Source organism: Xenopus laevis, chromosome 9_10L (genome assembly GCF_017654675.1).
Source record: "Xenopus laevis strain J_2021 chromosome 9_10L, Xenopus_laevis_v10.1, whole genome shotgun sequence".
Lineage (NCBI taxonomy): Eukaryota > Metazoa > Chordata > Amphibia > Anura > Pipidae > Xenopus > Xenopus laevis.
The window spans coordinates 55,743,868-55,759,193 of NC_054387.1; the positions used below are offsets into that span (position 1 = coordinate 55,743,868).

General features: G+C 43.2%; 1 protein-coding gene across 2 annotated transcripts; it reads right to left on the minus strand.

Annotated features, from left to right (window-relative positions):
* Nucleotides 1-319: 319 nt before the first annotated feature.
* sctr.L (secretin receptor L homeolog) lies at nt 320-14,766 on the minus strand. 2 transcript variants are annotated; one of them, NM_001280613.1, is given in 13 exon segments: nt 320-732; nt 862-903; nt 1,019-1,157; nt 1,427-1,521; nt 3,006-3,075; nt 4,034-4,094; nt 4,241-4,394; nt 4,865-4,997; nt 5,238-5,332; nt 5,590-5,687; nt 6,369-6,476; nt 7,251-7,362; nt 14,463-14,764. In NM_001280613.1, coding segments are annotated over 13 exon segments (1,353 nt in total). In that variant the 5' UTR covers nt 14,526-14,764; the 3' UTR covers nt 320-549.
* Between the last annotated feature and the right edge of the window lie 560 nt (nt 14,767-15,326).

Here is a 15,326-nt window from a genome sequence, read left to right on the forward strand (position 1 = left end):
GGCTATAGATCTTGTGTTTTTGGTCCGATTTTAGTACCCTAGCATTTCTCTTTCTCACTCAGTTACATCATGCTAGATTTCAGGGTTGACTTCCCTTGATTAGCGATGATGAATTTTTGGAGGTACTGTACACGTTGATTGTTTAAAGGTCCCTGTATCTACATGATTCTGGATTGCTGATGGATTAAAGATCCAAATCTAGAATCCAGTTTATTAACCCTATATTGTTGGCTTGACTCAGGGTCCCAGTTGGATTGATGGGTTGAAGATGCCTAAATCTAGATGATTCTAGATTGACCAGCAGATTTGTGACCAACAATTAGTTGACCCTATGTTATTCTCTTTAATCATGATACCAGTTAGATTGACATTCCCCTGATCTAGATAATTCTGGATTTCCCTGTAGATATGTGGCCCCTAGTTAGTTGACCCAATTTTGTTGGCTTGACTCAGGGTCCCAATTGGACTGATCGGTTGAATATGCCGAGATCTAGAAGCATCTGGGTTTCTGATAAATGTTTGATTGTAGGAGAATGAAGAGCCTCCAATTTAGATGACACTAGTTTTCTGGGCTGGTGTATTCCTCTGCTCCTTATTGCTGCTCCGGCTGACTGGCAAAACTTGTGTAAGTACAGTGACCCCATTGCTCACTATTGAGTTCTTCTGCTGCCGTAACAGGAAATATTCCCTAAAATGCCATCTGCGCCACTTCCTCTGGATCTCACTTTGCACCTGGCAAGACATGAACAATATTTGAGTTACTTCAGTTATCACCTGCAGGTTTGCTCACACGAGGACCCAACAATACAGGAACTGTTATGTTTTGGGTAGCTTAACTTAATAAGAGGATGGTCTACCTACCTCTCCATTGAGGAAACAGTAGAGCACGGCCACCACAAAGCCCTGAAGGAAAACAGAACTATTATTATTATTATTCCAGAATCAGAGAATCAGCCCCAGAACAAAAGTGAAATCCATGCATCCTAGTAAAGCCTCTTGGACCTCAGTCATTAATCACCTGGAACGAGCCCAGTGTTAACTCAAATGACAGGCGGATCTCAACCGTTCCACTGCTCACATCTTCTGGGAAGAATGCAAAGACCATATAATGGACCCCAAAGAGTGGGATAAGTAGCAGAGTGGATCTTGCCAGCCTCCTATATGAAACAAAATGTTGGGAATTACCATGAATATTCCCCAAAGTCTTCAGGCACTTTCTGGACAGCTGCATTAAAGATCCTGGAATGGACTTGAGTGATCAATATGTGACCTATGAGAAAGACTCTTCTTCAGGTGTCCAACTAATTGTAGCAAAATGGCCTTAAAATGACAGAACCACACAAGTGAGAACTGACAGTCTCACATGACACAATGCAGTATATATATTGAAATCAGCTGAAATCCCCCCCCCATTTGTGGCACTTACTTGTACTGCCCAAAATCATTCCTCGAAACCACATCTGTCGCCTTCAACTTCTTCATCAGAATGCGGATGATCCTCACAAAGAGGATAAAATTAATCTAAGGGGAGCAGGTATATGACAATATTAACTGGAGATGCCCTGATAGGGAAGAGACATTTTTGGACAGCACCACCAAACTCTTCTTCTTTAAAAAGCCTTTATTTGTGCGGCCTTTTATCAACTTTTTAAACGTTGCTGTGATGCCCTTAAAAGCACAAATAAAGACTTTTTAAAGATGAAGAGTTTAGTTGTGCTGTTCAAAAATATCTGTCGACTTGTGATGCCAATTGAAAGAACGTGCACTACCCCTATAAGGAGTGAATGTCGTTGTGCTGACTACTTGTCTGCTGATAGGGAAGAGACCCATGGTAACTCCTTGGTAGTTAAAAAGTGAATTATTAACATTCTGACACTGCTGAGGAGTAGCTAAGACAGTAAACAGACATTCATTCCTAATGACCTCACTAGCCTATGCTTTCCCCAAGGTTTGGGAATCTCTAGTATAAGAGCATGTGCATTGGGAACTGAGATTTGCAAGATGTTGATGCAGCACCACCTACTGGAGATCTTGTGTTACATGCTGAAATAACGAATCAAACACTGAGAAGTAAGTGATGTGCTGCCAGACCAGTAGATCATCACATGGGGACAGTGTCAGACTGGCCCAACTGGATACCAGGAAAACTACCGGTGGGCCCAGGTGTCAATAGGCCTCTTGCTTCTAACAATTTAGCATATTTCATGGCCATTCCCAAGTTCTTTATGGGAGGAAATGCTTAATAATGGAAGAATATAGTAAGTAGATATAAAAGACTAGGAAAATAAAGAGGTTGAGTGAGGAGAGGAGGAATAATAGTTTAAGGTTTTCTGGTGGGCCCCTGGCATCCCAGTCCGACACTGCATGGGGACAGTAGATCAGAGCAGCTCAGCACTGTCCACAAGCAACTCCATAAGATCACCCTGCCTGCTTCACATTCCCATAATAAACATTACTTTATATGTATTATTCTCCTGAATGAGTGTGTTTGTTACATTTCCCCTAGCACTATAACCCTGGTGATGGGACACATGATTCATATAGGACATTAGTAGAGTCTGGGAAATCCTCCTCTAGACTAAGTTGAAACTAGTGATGGGCGAATTTATTCGCCAGGCGCGAATTCGCGGCGAATTTGCGCGATTCGCGGCAGGCGAATAAATTCGCGAAACGGCCGCGAAAATTCGCCAAAAAAATTCGCCGGCGTCAAATTTTTTTCGTAAAAAACGGGCGCCGGCGTAAAAAACGGGCGCCGGCGTCAGAAACGGGCCCGGCGTCAAAAACGAGACGCCGGCGTCATTTCGCGAATTTTTCGCCGTTTCGCAAATTTCGCGCGAAAGCGAAACGGCGCAAATTCGCCCATCACTGGTTGAAACTCAACTCCCAGCATTCTCTACATGACAGGTAGGGAAGAACATGCTTGAAATTGTAGTTCTGTAGCAGCAGGTTGGCTGTAAGAAAGTGGGTTTGGAACATATTATATCTGAGGTTTTTTTCTCACGTACAAAAATGGACAGAATGACTGGGCCTCGGATTATCCACCAGATACTAGCATTGGAATTAATGTCCCAGCACCTGCAAGGAAGCATACACAAGTCATTAGTATATCCTTTTGGGGGGCATTCATATATCCTGCTGGGCTAGACACACTCTTTTTGGCAGAAATAGACAGCTTGGGGGAGGAGGAGTTACACTGTGTACCCGTATTAAGACATTGTCCTTAGAAAAGCTTACAGTGTAACTATGAGGCCCCAATGGGAGGCAGCAGCTTGTGAGCAATGGCTCTGCATTGGTACAATGAGTTGGTGTGCTCTTTTACCCACCAGACTGGGGGCACATTGTAGGAGGACTGGGTCTGTCACTGTACATTTCATCACAGTACGGTAGTACCTAGAATTAATTGATTAAGTATCCTGGGTACCCACATGTGTTTTATTTTGATTAAATTCACATATGTTTCTAAAACAAATACTGGCCCAGCAGAGAACACTGGGGGTGCCAAGCAATGCCAACATTTGAAGAAAAAGCAGCAGGAAGAAATGGGGCAGTAACCAGGACTGATAGGGGAAACCAAGGCCCAGGCATTCACTCAGGTAGAACCCTGGGAGCATGGGTTGCTTCTTTCTGGATAAATGTGATATTTCTTCCTGACAGGTCTGTTCTGTTTCTGGCTTTGTCTGTAAAGGTGCCCCAATCTGACACAAATCAACCAGCTCTTTCCTGGCAGGATGGCACCATAACAGCTGGCACAATCTGAGAGCCTTGTACTTCTATGAAGTGATTGTGTAAGCCAATGGCATACCAGACACATACACGGAGAAATCCATCTGAGGCAAGTAAATGGGACAACTGGAATCAAATATATCACACGTGAGTCAGTCTACTTAGCTGGTTAATTTTGCTGAATGGAACAACACAGTCGCTATAATTTTACATGTAGATATAAGTTTCTACATGAAGATGGCAACTCTATGAACTGACATGTTACAGTCATAAATACAAGTCATCTGTGTTTCCCATCACCCTCACTTACCCAATGTTCTCATAAAGATGGCGGCACACAGCCCAGGCAATAATGAAAACCAATGGAGATCCTGGAAAGCAGGACAGAAACATTAAACTTGCCTCTATGGCCCCATACCCAAGTATTGAGATTCCAAACCATCTATTTGCCCTCTGTGCTTCTTAAAAGTAAGAATGGCTGTGACCTCTGCCTCAGACCCTAATGTACTGCACTCACCCCAGCCCAGGGCGATGTACCAGCAGAAGTATTTCCACTCTGAGAAGAAGGAGATTACCAGCAGGGTATGGAGATACAGTCCTTCCACCAGCAGCCAGCTGTAGTTGGCCATGATGCAGTACTGGAAGAAAATCATAAGGAAGCTACAATCGGTCTGTGGATGAAGGAAACATATTGTCAGCTTTTCATTGCAGAGGATGCCAAGTAACACAAACAAACAGATCTGTAGAATTTCTAGACCTGATATTTATATCTGCTGAAAAAGAGATGAGACAGAGCAGTAATCTCCCTAGCAGTTTCACCAAATCAGGGCATAGATTAAATTTCACTGGTCTGCCAAAAAGATATCCATGGCGCTGAGCACTAAACATTGTGTAATTGCACCTGCCAAATGGTTCCATCCCAAATTCCTACATGGGTTTTGAACATAAATCCAACTAAAATACCACAAATGACTTTAACACCTAGTGCTAATTCCCCTATATTGAAGTGGAGCAGATCTGCTCAATAAATTCTCTCTTCACTAAAACAACACAATCAGAATTCATTAGACCCTTGGATTCCCGGGAACCCTGAATCCCCGATTCAGTGCATTCCAGTGAGTAAAACTTTATGGCCACTCACTGAGTAGATGTTGCAATGGTTGATGTCTTCTGTGGAGTAAAGAACTGCATCCTTTATGAAGATGGACATTGCACGTAGGATGAAAGACACAAACAGGTGCATGTGGATGTAGTTGCGAGTGCAACGCAGTCGCCTGTGGCCAATGAGAAGACATGGGCAGGGTCAGGTTTGGGATTCAAAATAGGCCCTGGCATTTCAAGTACACAGAGGCCCAAACAGCCCCCCTACCAGCCCACTTAGTAGTGACTTTCTATGGCATATTGCAGCAGCCCTTCTGGCATTTGCCAGAGCCCACAGATTGCCAGTCCTGGGCAGGGTCAACTGATGTAACAGACCCAGTTGCTAAACTGGCCCCAGTCCCATCAGTACTCACCTGAATGATGCCAGGAGAGCCAGGGCAAGGGCAAGGGAAGCCAGAGAGGTTCCATAGCCAGCGGTGTACAGAGTCTTCAGGTGCATGAAATAGACCTGGGGGATAATGTAGGGTACTGGAGAAATTTCATTAGAGTCACAACATTCCTCCTAACTGTCCGAATAGGGCATCTCAACCTTACCTCATAGTTTCTAACTACCCCAGGGAAGGCCTGGTCCCTCTCACCTTCAGTTTTGCACTTAGAATGAAAAGTCAGCAATAAGCCTTTTTTCATATAAAAATAGCTGGCACTATGGAGGCATGTTTGTGTTGGAATAAAGAAAAGGAATGTGTACATGTACCAGTTACTTACCACATTGTCTGTTATATTGGCATCATATCCACACGCCACATCTATTGAAGGGAACCTTGTAGACCAGCCATCTTTCGTACAGTTTCTGTATAAGGACCCTGGTCGGGATAAAATGGGACTTGATTATAAAAAGTTTAGAGCTATGGGTTAGATTTTAGTAATAAGCCGAGGGATTGCCCAGTGGGGTAAAAGGGAGCCTTGCTGTAAAGCCACTGACTCACTAGTCATACTAGTCATCTTATACACGGGCCGTTTTGTGTGTCTCACTAGTTGTACTAATCATCTTGTTATATGTGTGCCGATGTGTCTCTGGGAAAAACAGACACCATGTTATTATTTTCCCACTGTTTTATCTCCGCTCACAGACTTATCTCACAATGCTCTGTGACTAGGGTTGCCACCTGGCCGGTATTTTACCGGCCTAGCCAGTATGCATGATGCTCGATGCCAATGTTATTAATAGACATCAAGAATATAAAAAGGCCAGTATTTTTTTCAGGAAAAGGTGGCAACCCTATCTGTGACCGAAGCCAACTAAACTTCCCCCTCACTGGCCAGTAAGAGCCCCTGGCTGACCAACAGGCAAAGATCTTCCCAGAACAGGAATAAGTGAGATCTGAGCCACACCTTAATATTGAGGTGTAGCTATGAAGCAAATAAGCTCATACTGGATTTATTATCAATCAGGTCAGCATCTCCCATGTAAGCCATTTTGTCCCTATTTAATATACTGCACATCAACCAAGCAGTTGGCAGAGAATCTCCTGCTTTGCACCTACCTTGCTGATCTGTGAAGCCCTGCAGGATCTCGGGGCAGGGAATGGTAACGGTTTCTCCGAGGGCAGAGGAAGGCCAGCAGCTAATCTTATCCCACTTCCCAACACATCCTAAAATAACAAAAAATCAGAAAAGTTTAAGACTCGTCAGAATCATTAACACCTTCACTAACTAGGAAGCAAATAAACTAAAGTGAATGACATCTGCAGGGACCCCTAGGGGCCAGGCAGTAGGTTCTTAAATCCTTAAACTGGCCATAGATGCAAAGATCCGATCGTTCAAATCCTCGAATGATCGGACTTCCCCATCTCCCGACCTGCCACTAACCATTCAGATCAAATAAAGTAGTAAAAGATCAGATCAGCCGATGTTCTGTCCCTGACAGCAATCGTACGAAAGTTATGTCCGACAAAGCTGGTGACAGTCTCCCACTGAAAATCGTACGATCAGTAATACATGCAAAGAAATTATCAGCAGCTGAAAGAAATCTTTTAACCTGGCCGATCGACTAAACAACCGATCTCCATGGGATGAAAAATGTCGGGACTCTCGACACACAGTCCGAAAATCATACGAATCGAGGATTCGTACGACCGGATCTTTGCGTCTATGGCCAGGTTAGTGTCTGAATCAGACCTGGAGGAGCTATGGCAGGAGATTGCAGATAAGAAAGAGAGTTGGCAGATCCTGTCTGGACATGCCCATCTGTTCTTACAATACATCTTAGGGTAAAATGTTACGATTATGTTAAATGAAGGGTCAGTTACAGCAAATACTCATTGTTACCTAAAACAAGCCAGTACTAGCCAGATATATAAATATAAAGACACAATGGGGGGCTGCTCAGCCAGAGTTTGATTCCAGCCAGACCCAGCACCTCTCACCTCCCTCTGGCCAGTAATTCCTTGACACATTTTCAGCTGCTAGAGCCTCAGTACAGAGGTCTTCTTGCATTTTTAAGACCCTAAGGAGGTCACATGACAGCTGGGCTGCAGCCTGTAGAGAGAGGAGACATTCAGTTAGCGCCATGATCTGCCAAGAGAGATGAACTATTGCAGCAACTAAACTACAGTGCGCCCCAAACAAAAATCTTTGGAGGGGCACGCGCTGAAAACCCATCTCGGTCCAGGGGACACAGAAGCCTGGAATGTGGGTCTGCTTGCTCTTTAGTTACGTCACTAAACTAGTGCCAGGGCAAGTATATTATCATAGTGGGGTCTATGAATATAGTGCCTGGTGAGTCAAAAATGATCACAGGAAAAACATACATGTCGTGTGACTATGAAGATTTTCATTCATCCAGGTCATGGTATATCTAATATAGGTAAATCTAAAAACAACTGGACTTGCTGAGTAATCAATGAAGACGTTTTACTACTCATCCGAGCAGCTTCTTCAGCTGACTGGTGTGATTACTCAGCAAGTCCAGTTGTTTTTAGATTTACCTATACTAAATATACATGTCGTGTCTGACTCAAACCTAAGTAGCCCCCCCCCCCAAAAAAACCAAAAACATATAGACTCCTTGCAGGCAGTGCACTGGAAAGAATAGAACCCAAAGGCCCACACACACAAACACACAGGGAGAACATACAGACTCCATGGAGCTAGTATCTTAAGGTTAAATACACTATTTGAAGCTCTCTGCCAGTTGAAAAAAAAGTTTCTTCCTGACTCCAAAAGACTCAGATCAACATTGTACTAAAAACATCAACATCAGTAGCCTTATATTTTCTCGTTTGCTAAAAAGGGTTCTGACCCTTCCTTAAATATAATCTATCTGCCAGTACAACTGATCTACAGAGAGAATCCTACAACTTCCCAGCATTCACTGTAACAACCATTTTCCCTCCTTGGAAGTCCTTTCCTCTAATCTGACTGGAACAGGGTCTGTGTGGGCCCCCCCCCCCCACTGAACCTTCGTGATGTTGTGCCTTTGCATATGTGTGCTGCCGCGAGTATACATGCACTATGTTTTTGCCGCGACCGCCTGAAAAAAAAAGGAGGTATCAGCAGGAAAGAAGCCACCTGAACCTGGATCTGGGAGCAGATCTGGGCAGGCGGGGCCCACAAGAGCCAGGGGCTCACTGCGTTTTTTCCCGGTGTCCCGCCAGCCCAGTCCGACCCTGGACTGGCACCCTCATGTCTGCTGGAAGGACCTTCTAGTGAAGAAATCATAGGAGAGTTTATTGTATGGTCTCCTTAAATGTTAATAAATCGTAACCCTTAATCCATCTCCAGGGCACATCATTCAAGTTTAGAATGATCACTGTATAAATCCAGGCCAGAAGTGGTAATTCCTCTCTACCACCATATGTAATAAAAGGCACTAAGTTTGCCCAGGAGCAGTATCTCAGGAAATGCTACCTGATGATTGGTTGCTATGGGTTACTGCTCCTGGGTAAACATAATGCCTTTTATTACATTACTCTATGGATGAATTGATGTTGCTGATCTGACAAGCATTATCTGGGTTATCCAGTCAAAAGCAATTTATAAACCAGGGGAAAAATTTAGAGATAAGTGTTCTTCAATGTCGGGTTAAGGCAATTTTTGCGGAAGTCATTTCTTATATCAAATTATGAGAGTATTTAGCGATTTATATAAACTCTCTCAGTATCTTGTTAAGAAATATTAGGGCTGGTACAAACTCATTCCCCATCATATGTCAGACAAATTATATTTCCTTGTAACTCAATTACATACTGTATTATTGCAATCAGCGATATTAGTATCATTAGGCTTTATTTCTTTTCTAGTACAAGTGGCAGTTCCCAAACACTTAGCCGTTCCTGTCCCAAAACGCAGGATCACAACGGAATGGAGTAGGGCCAGTTTCAGTGGGAATCAGGTCACATGTTTTACTCAATGTGCCGTTTACATAAAGAAAATACAGCTTTGGTATGTGGAAATGGTAATTTCTCCCCTATTGTATCCCTCACTCACATACCTACAATTAGAATCCACTGCAGCAGATAGGGGCAAATGATTAGAACATAGTTAGGCTAGGGCCAGACGGGGCAAAAATCAGCCACAGCCCGATTTCAGCCTCCGACCGCTAGCTGAATCCTCTTCTGTGTTTGTGTCTGGAAGACTTGTTTCAGCACCGAAATCTGGCATGCCTGCAGGAAGAGCAGGGGAGCAGCCAGGCAGTAGATCCCTCACTTGTGGAGAATCCATATCGTCTCGCCCTAGCCTTAGAGATGATCTTGGACGAACCTAATTTAACCCTTAGACATGTAGTTGTGTTGCTTTTTATTACTGGAGTGAGTGGTAATATCAGGCCTGGATAGGATGAGCTCTCTTGGGCCTTTAGAAAGAAGGGTATAGGGTCCTGTGTGTCTGGAAAGGATCCCCAAACAATTGGGCATCAATCATTCCACTGTCCAGAAGATTATCTACAAGTGGAGAAGATTTCATTGCTTTCATCCATTTAATTTCATTGAGTTGTCCAGGCCTGGCTGACCAAACTAGCTGAGTCCAAGAGCAGAACACAAGATGCTGAAGGAAGTCTCTAAGAATACCATAACCTACAGGCAGCTCTTTCCACTATAAATGCCACAACGCATGGTGCTGCTATTAGACAGAGGCTGCACAAATGAGATCTATATGTGTGTGTGTAGGGTTGTCCAAAAGGATACCTTTGCTCCCAAGAAAGAACCTCGGGCCAAGACTAATGTTTCCCCTTGACCCTGCTTTGTTGCATCAGGGCCTGGGCAGCTCTCTATTACAGAACTAACTTCAAATCCTTCATTGTACCAGAGGGTTTGTGGGTAATGTGGGACCATCTGTCAGAAGATTGAAGCTCAACTGCAAGTTGCCCTTGTGCCATGGCACTGACCTAAAACATTCCAGTAAATCCACCCAGGAATGGCTTAAAAAAAGAAATAGAGGGTTCTGGAATGGGCAAATCAGATCCCAAATCTAAATTTCATTGTGATGCTTGAGGAGGGGATATGAAGTGGGCCATGAAATCATGTCTCAGTCGGTATCATAGATTGACAGACAGTTAGTACAGCCTTCTTGGGGTTGTTTCTGCAGGGTAATACTAGGCAATAGAGCCAAGGGGGTACTTACTTTTCCCACAGATGGAAATGACAGATCTTTTAATTGTTTGTAAAATAAATGACTGCAAAGTCCGTTTTTTCTTTTCTTTTTTTTTTTTTGTTCAGTTACTTCCCTTTTATCTTTCTATTTTGTTTGTATGAAGAGCAAATATTGATATGGGCACATACATTAGACAGGAACAAACGATATATGGGGGGCACTTACTGTTTCACATGACTGCATGTATACTATCAGCCATGAGAGAGTGCATGGGAAAGTGGGCCTGTGCTTATCAGTGCTGATAAATGATGGGATTGGGCGGTGGGAAAGACGGACGTTGCATCAATCACATCATGACGCAGGTTTTTGTCTGCAAAATATTAACAAGATTATTCCCTGAAAATGGAGGATGCAGATGGATAAATCGTGTGGCGTCATGTCATTTGAATGAGCTCTGGTTGCATGGACTGATAGTTTTGTCTTCTGCACTTGTGCTGAGCCCTGATTTTTCCCTTTGGTGCTATGCAGTGACTCTCAATAGATCATTAACAATTATTGTATTTCTGTCCCGAATCTTGGCCTCTGTAGCTCTACAGGAAAAGTTAACTTCAGAATTAACATAAACTTCAGGGCAAGATCTTGTCCTTTTTTTCATTATTTGCCGTTCTATTTTGTCTTTAATCTAAAATGTAACTGGTTGTTATGGTCAGTGCCCCCAGCAACCATAAAGCAGAGACAGTGATTCCTCTTGAGTCTGTTCAGTGTACCACTGGGAGTCAGACCCTAGCAACTGGAGACCCATTGACATATGCTGCTATGTCAGTTTTAGCTGGGCAAATCAATAACCAGCCCTTATTATGGCATGTTGAGTCTATGATTCCGCCCCACATGTTCAGATTACTCTGAGATATGTTTGTGTTTCCCAGGAAAGCAGGAAGCAGGGCAGTCAATTACACTGGTTATTAAGGGACACGGATCTGACTGTTATTATCCCTCACATAAACCCTTTTTGGAACCAAAACAAAAGCGAATTCCTTCTGTACAAATCAGCCGCTGCGGGCCACATATTCGGCACAGATCGTGCATTACAGCTTTTTGTGCCTCTTGTAGTCAATCCACCTAGCAAGGGCAGGCATTTTTAGTATTGCTCAGGCCAAACTCAAACCCACAATGTGCTGGGACAGAAGGGAGTTTTAGGGCTCAGTTATGAACAAAAAGGCAAAGCCCAAAATCCAAAGTTCATGAATTTTGATACACAAAGGTACTTGTTTTGCCCAATACATGTTCCTTACAACTTGTGCCAATGGGCCAATGGACCAGGAATGTGACTTCCATGGTTTTCCCTAGCTCAGTAATCCACCAACCTGTAGCTCCCGAGCAACATGTTGCTCACCAACCCCTTGGAAGTTGCCTTCAGTGGCCTCAAATCAGGTGCTTATTTTTCAATTCCAAACTTGGAGCCAAGTTTTGGTTGTATAAAAAATGTTGTTCTGCTAAACAAAGCCTCCTGTACGCTGCCAGTCCACATAGGAGGCTACCATATAGCCAATTACAGCCTTTATCTGGCATCCCTATGGATTTTTTTTTAATGCGTCTGTTGCTCCCTACTCTTTTTACATTTGAATGTGGTTCACATGTAAAAAAAAGTTTGGGGACCCCTGCCCTAGTGCATTACACCTACACATGCACCTACACATGCATGATGAGACCACACCTCATAAAGCAGCATCCCTGCAGGGATGTTTGGGGGTAGCTGCATTCTGCCGCCAGGCTGCACCTAATCAGCAGGGACTAGGCAACTTGCTGTAATAGATTTTTCTTCATTGACAAAAAATGAACTCTGGGTTAACCTGAAATGTAGACTTATCAATACAGTACTGGTACTTTTAGGAGAAGGCTATAAAGTCTCTGGCTTTGGTATTTAGCTCTGCTTAGGATTGTAAATAGGAGTACATAATAAATGTTTTAAGGGTTGCTTTTTAGCAGGAACTATGGCACATATCTGGTGGTCCTGTTCACGTGCTGTTAGGTTTTAGATAAGGGCTATACATTCAATTCTATAAGTTCATTTACAAAATGATCTTGTAGGCTGAATTGATGGGACCTCCCCTAAAGGATGCACCTCATATTCAGAAGCATTTAATAAAACACATCGATTTAGCAGCTAGGGACACTGATGAGGCCCTGATGGTGTGCTTCTATAAACATTTACTTAAAATAAAACTAAACATTTATTGGATCTCTATAAATAAAAAGCAGACAAGTATTTCACTGGATAAATATATGCTTTGCAGGCAAACTGGGTAACCCTAAATAGACTATTGATTGGGGGGGGGGTCCTTACCCACTCATTTAGTATTTAATTAACAAAAGAAACGTATTTTTATTCTTGTTGTTACTTTGTATCAATTTAACATGTAACTGGTACTATTCATTTACTCTACTGGGTCGGACCCAGTACTTACCTGGTACAACCGGTACATAATGTAACATGCTGAATGCTCCCTATATTGCTTGTACATTCCTTAAATTTTCTAACCTAATACAAGTGTATTGAATCTTCCTTTTTTAGTATCAACTGGGAATCCAATAAAAATGTAAGATGAAAACAATCCTTATTTTCTGGACTCAATCCGAGGTTAAACTAGTGAGTGTGAGTGCTTAGGAATAAAATATCCCTAAGAAGGAAATGCCTGAGTGGGGTGATTCTGTTATTGAGCAGAAGGATGGAGCTTTTCAGGGGCAGTAAGTGCAATAACAAGTTTGTTCCCTTCCCGAAACAATGACATACAGTATCTGCTCCATGTGCTGCAGTTCCGATCCAACATTTATTGAGTAGAAGAGAAGCTCCCGACCCTGCGACCCATCTCTCTCTCCCCTAATCTCTGCTCTTAACTTTCAGCTAAAGACTCTTCCTTGATAAATAAATGTCCCTCTGTGTCTAACTGACAGCTCAATAAAATAATGGGGAAAATCATTTCTAATAATTTCACTTGAGTGACAAATAAACCCCAGATTGTATCCTGCACAGTTGGGCTGTTCTTAACGGTGCCTAGTGCCCAGCAAGATATTGTTTTGGGTCCCACTACTAATTCAACCTGCAGCTCTCAGCAGAGGCTGAACTACAACTCAGGCTGTCAGTGGATGATAGGAGTTCAACCGTAGCTAAACACTGCAAGCTGTACATCTCTGATATGAAATGTTACTGTTACAGCTCCGTTTAGCTCTGCTGTAAAGTGTTACTTTTCTATCACCTTCCAACCCTGTTATGAAGTGTTACCCTTTCTGCCCCTTTCAACCCTTTAAAAAAGTGTTGTCCTTCCAACCCTGTATAAAATGTTACCCTTCCTGCCACTCCCAACCCTGCTATAAAGTGTTATCCTTCCAACCCTTTTAAAAAGTGTTGTCCTTCCAACCCTGTTTAAAGTGTTACCATTCCTACCCCTTCCAACTTTGGCATAAAGTGTTTCTCTTCCTGCCCCTTCCAACCCTGGTATAAAGTTCTGTTCTTCCTACCCTGGCTTAAAGTCAGTGGCATAACTAGCTATTAATGGGCTCCACAGCACATTATTTTTCAAGTCCCCAAAATGTCTAGATGCTGACCTGTTTTACCAGTATTTATTGAACTTATATATGAATTAGGGTCTCATGGGGCCCCTATATCTCCTGGGTCCCCGTGCAGTCTCAGGGTCTGTTTCCTCTCTAGTTTCGCCTCTGTTTAAAGTCTTACTCTTCCTGCCCCTTCCAACCCTGGAATAAAGTGTTGCCCTTCCAACTCAGCCAAGTGTTAAAGTGTAAAAGTGTTATTTTGTTTGGAGTTAGAGGAATCTGAGGAGCACGTTACACCAGGGCTGGAAGTTGAGATGTTTATTTACATTCCCCTTGTAAAGAAATGTATTGGACTTTAGGGGTACAGGAAGCATGGACCCCAAGATTTAACCTCAAATAACCAAACCTCAACTACAGACCAGTAAGGGTTAAGGTTCTGGCTACACAACAGCATTGCTCCTACCTAGACCACAAAATGTCAAGAACCATCTAATACTTACAGGTCTAAGAAGAAGGGCTAGTGCCCAGATCCCAGTGCTCCAAAGCCAGTCGGAGGTGGTCATCCTATAGCTTTCAGATAGGAGACAAAAAGGCAGATACTGGCATGGAAATCCTCAGTGCCCTGAGCAGGGCAATAATCCTTATGACAATGGCAGGGGCAGGAGCAGCACAGGCAAAAGTGGAAGGGGGACAGGAGCAGAGCAGGGAAGAGTAACAGGGGCAGGAAGCACCGGGAAGAGTGTAAGGGGGGCAGTAGCATACCACAGGCAGTGTGAGACACTCAGTGGCTTCAGGGCAAATACACTTCTGAGCTGAAGTCTCACAACCTAGTCTGAGCCAAGCCCCTCCCTGCCCCAGCCATTGGCTTTAAATATCTCTAATGAAATAATCACACAGCCCGTGCCAGGAACGTGCTTCAAGTGCTGCAGGCGCTGCAGGGTGCCCTCGGAGCAGCAGCCATTTCTAATGTACATTCAACAGGTATTGCCCCCATTCCTTGTAGTTTCAGTGCAACCCATAATGACTGTCATATTATCCCCTTCCTTCCAAACACTCCCTAGAGACCAATTTATTTAGGAAAGCATATGCAATGTATCTTGTTTGACCAGACATTAACTTATAAATCACCACCTGTTTTCATACTTCTTATGTCTCAAATTCACCTCAACTCTTTAGATTGTAAGCTCTTGAGAATAGGGCCCTCTGATGCTATTTTTATTCCGTAACCTTTGTCTATTACATTATTGTAAAACCCCTTACAAAACGCTATGTAACTTGGTGTTATATAAATAAATGATGATGTGTTGGCACCATGAAACATAGCCATTATGCACCTGTGGATTCTGCTTAAGGGCAAAGGGCAC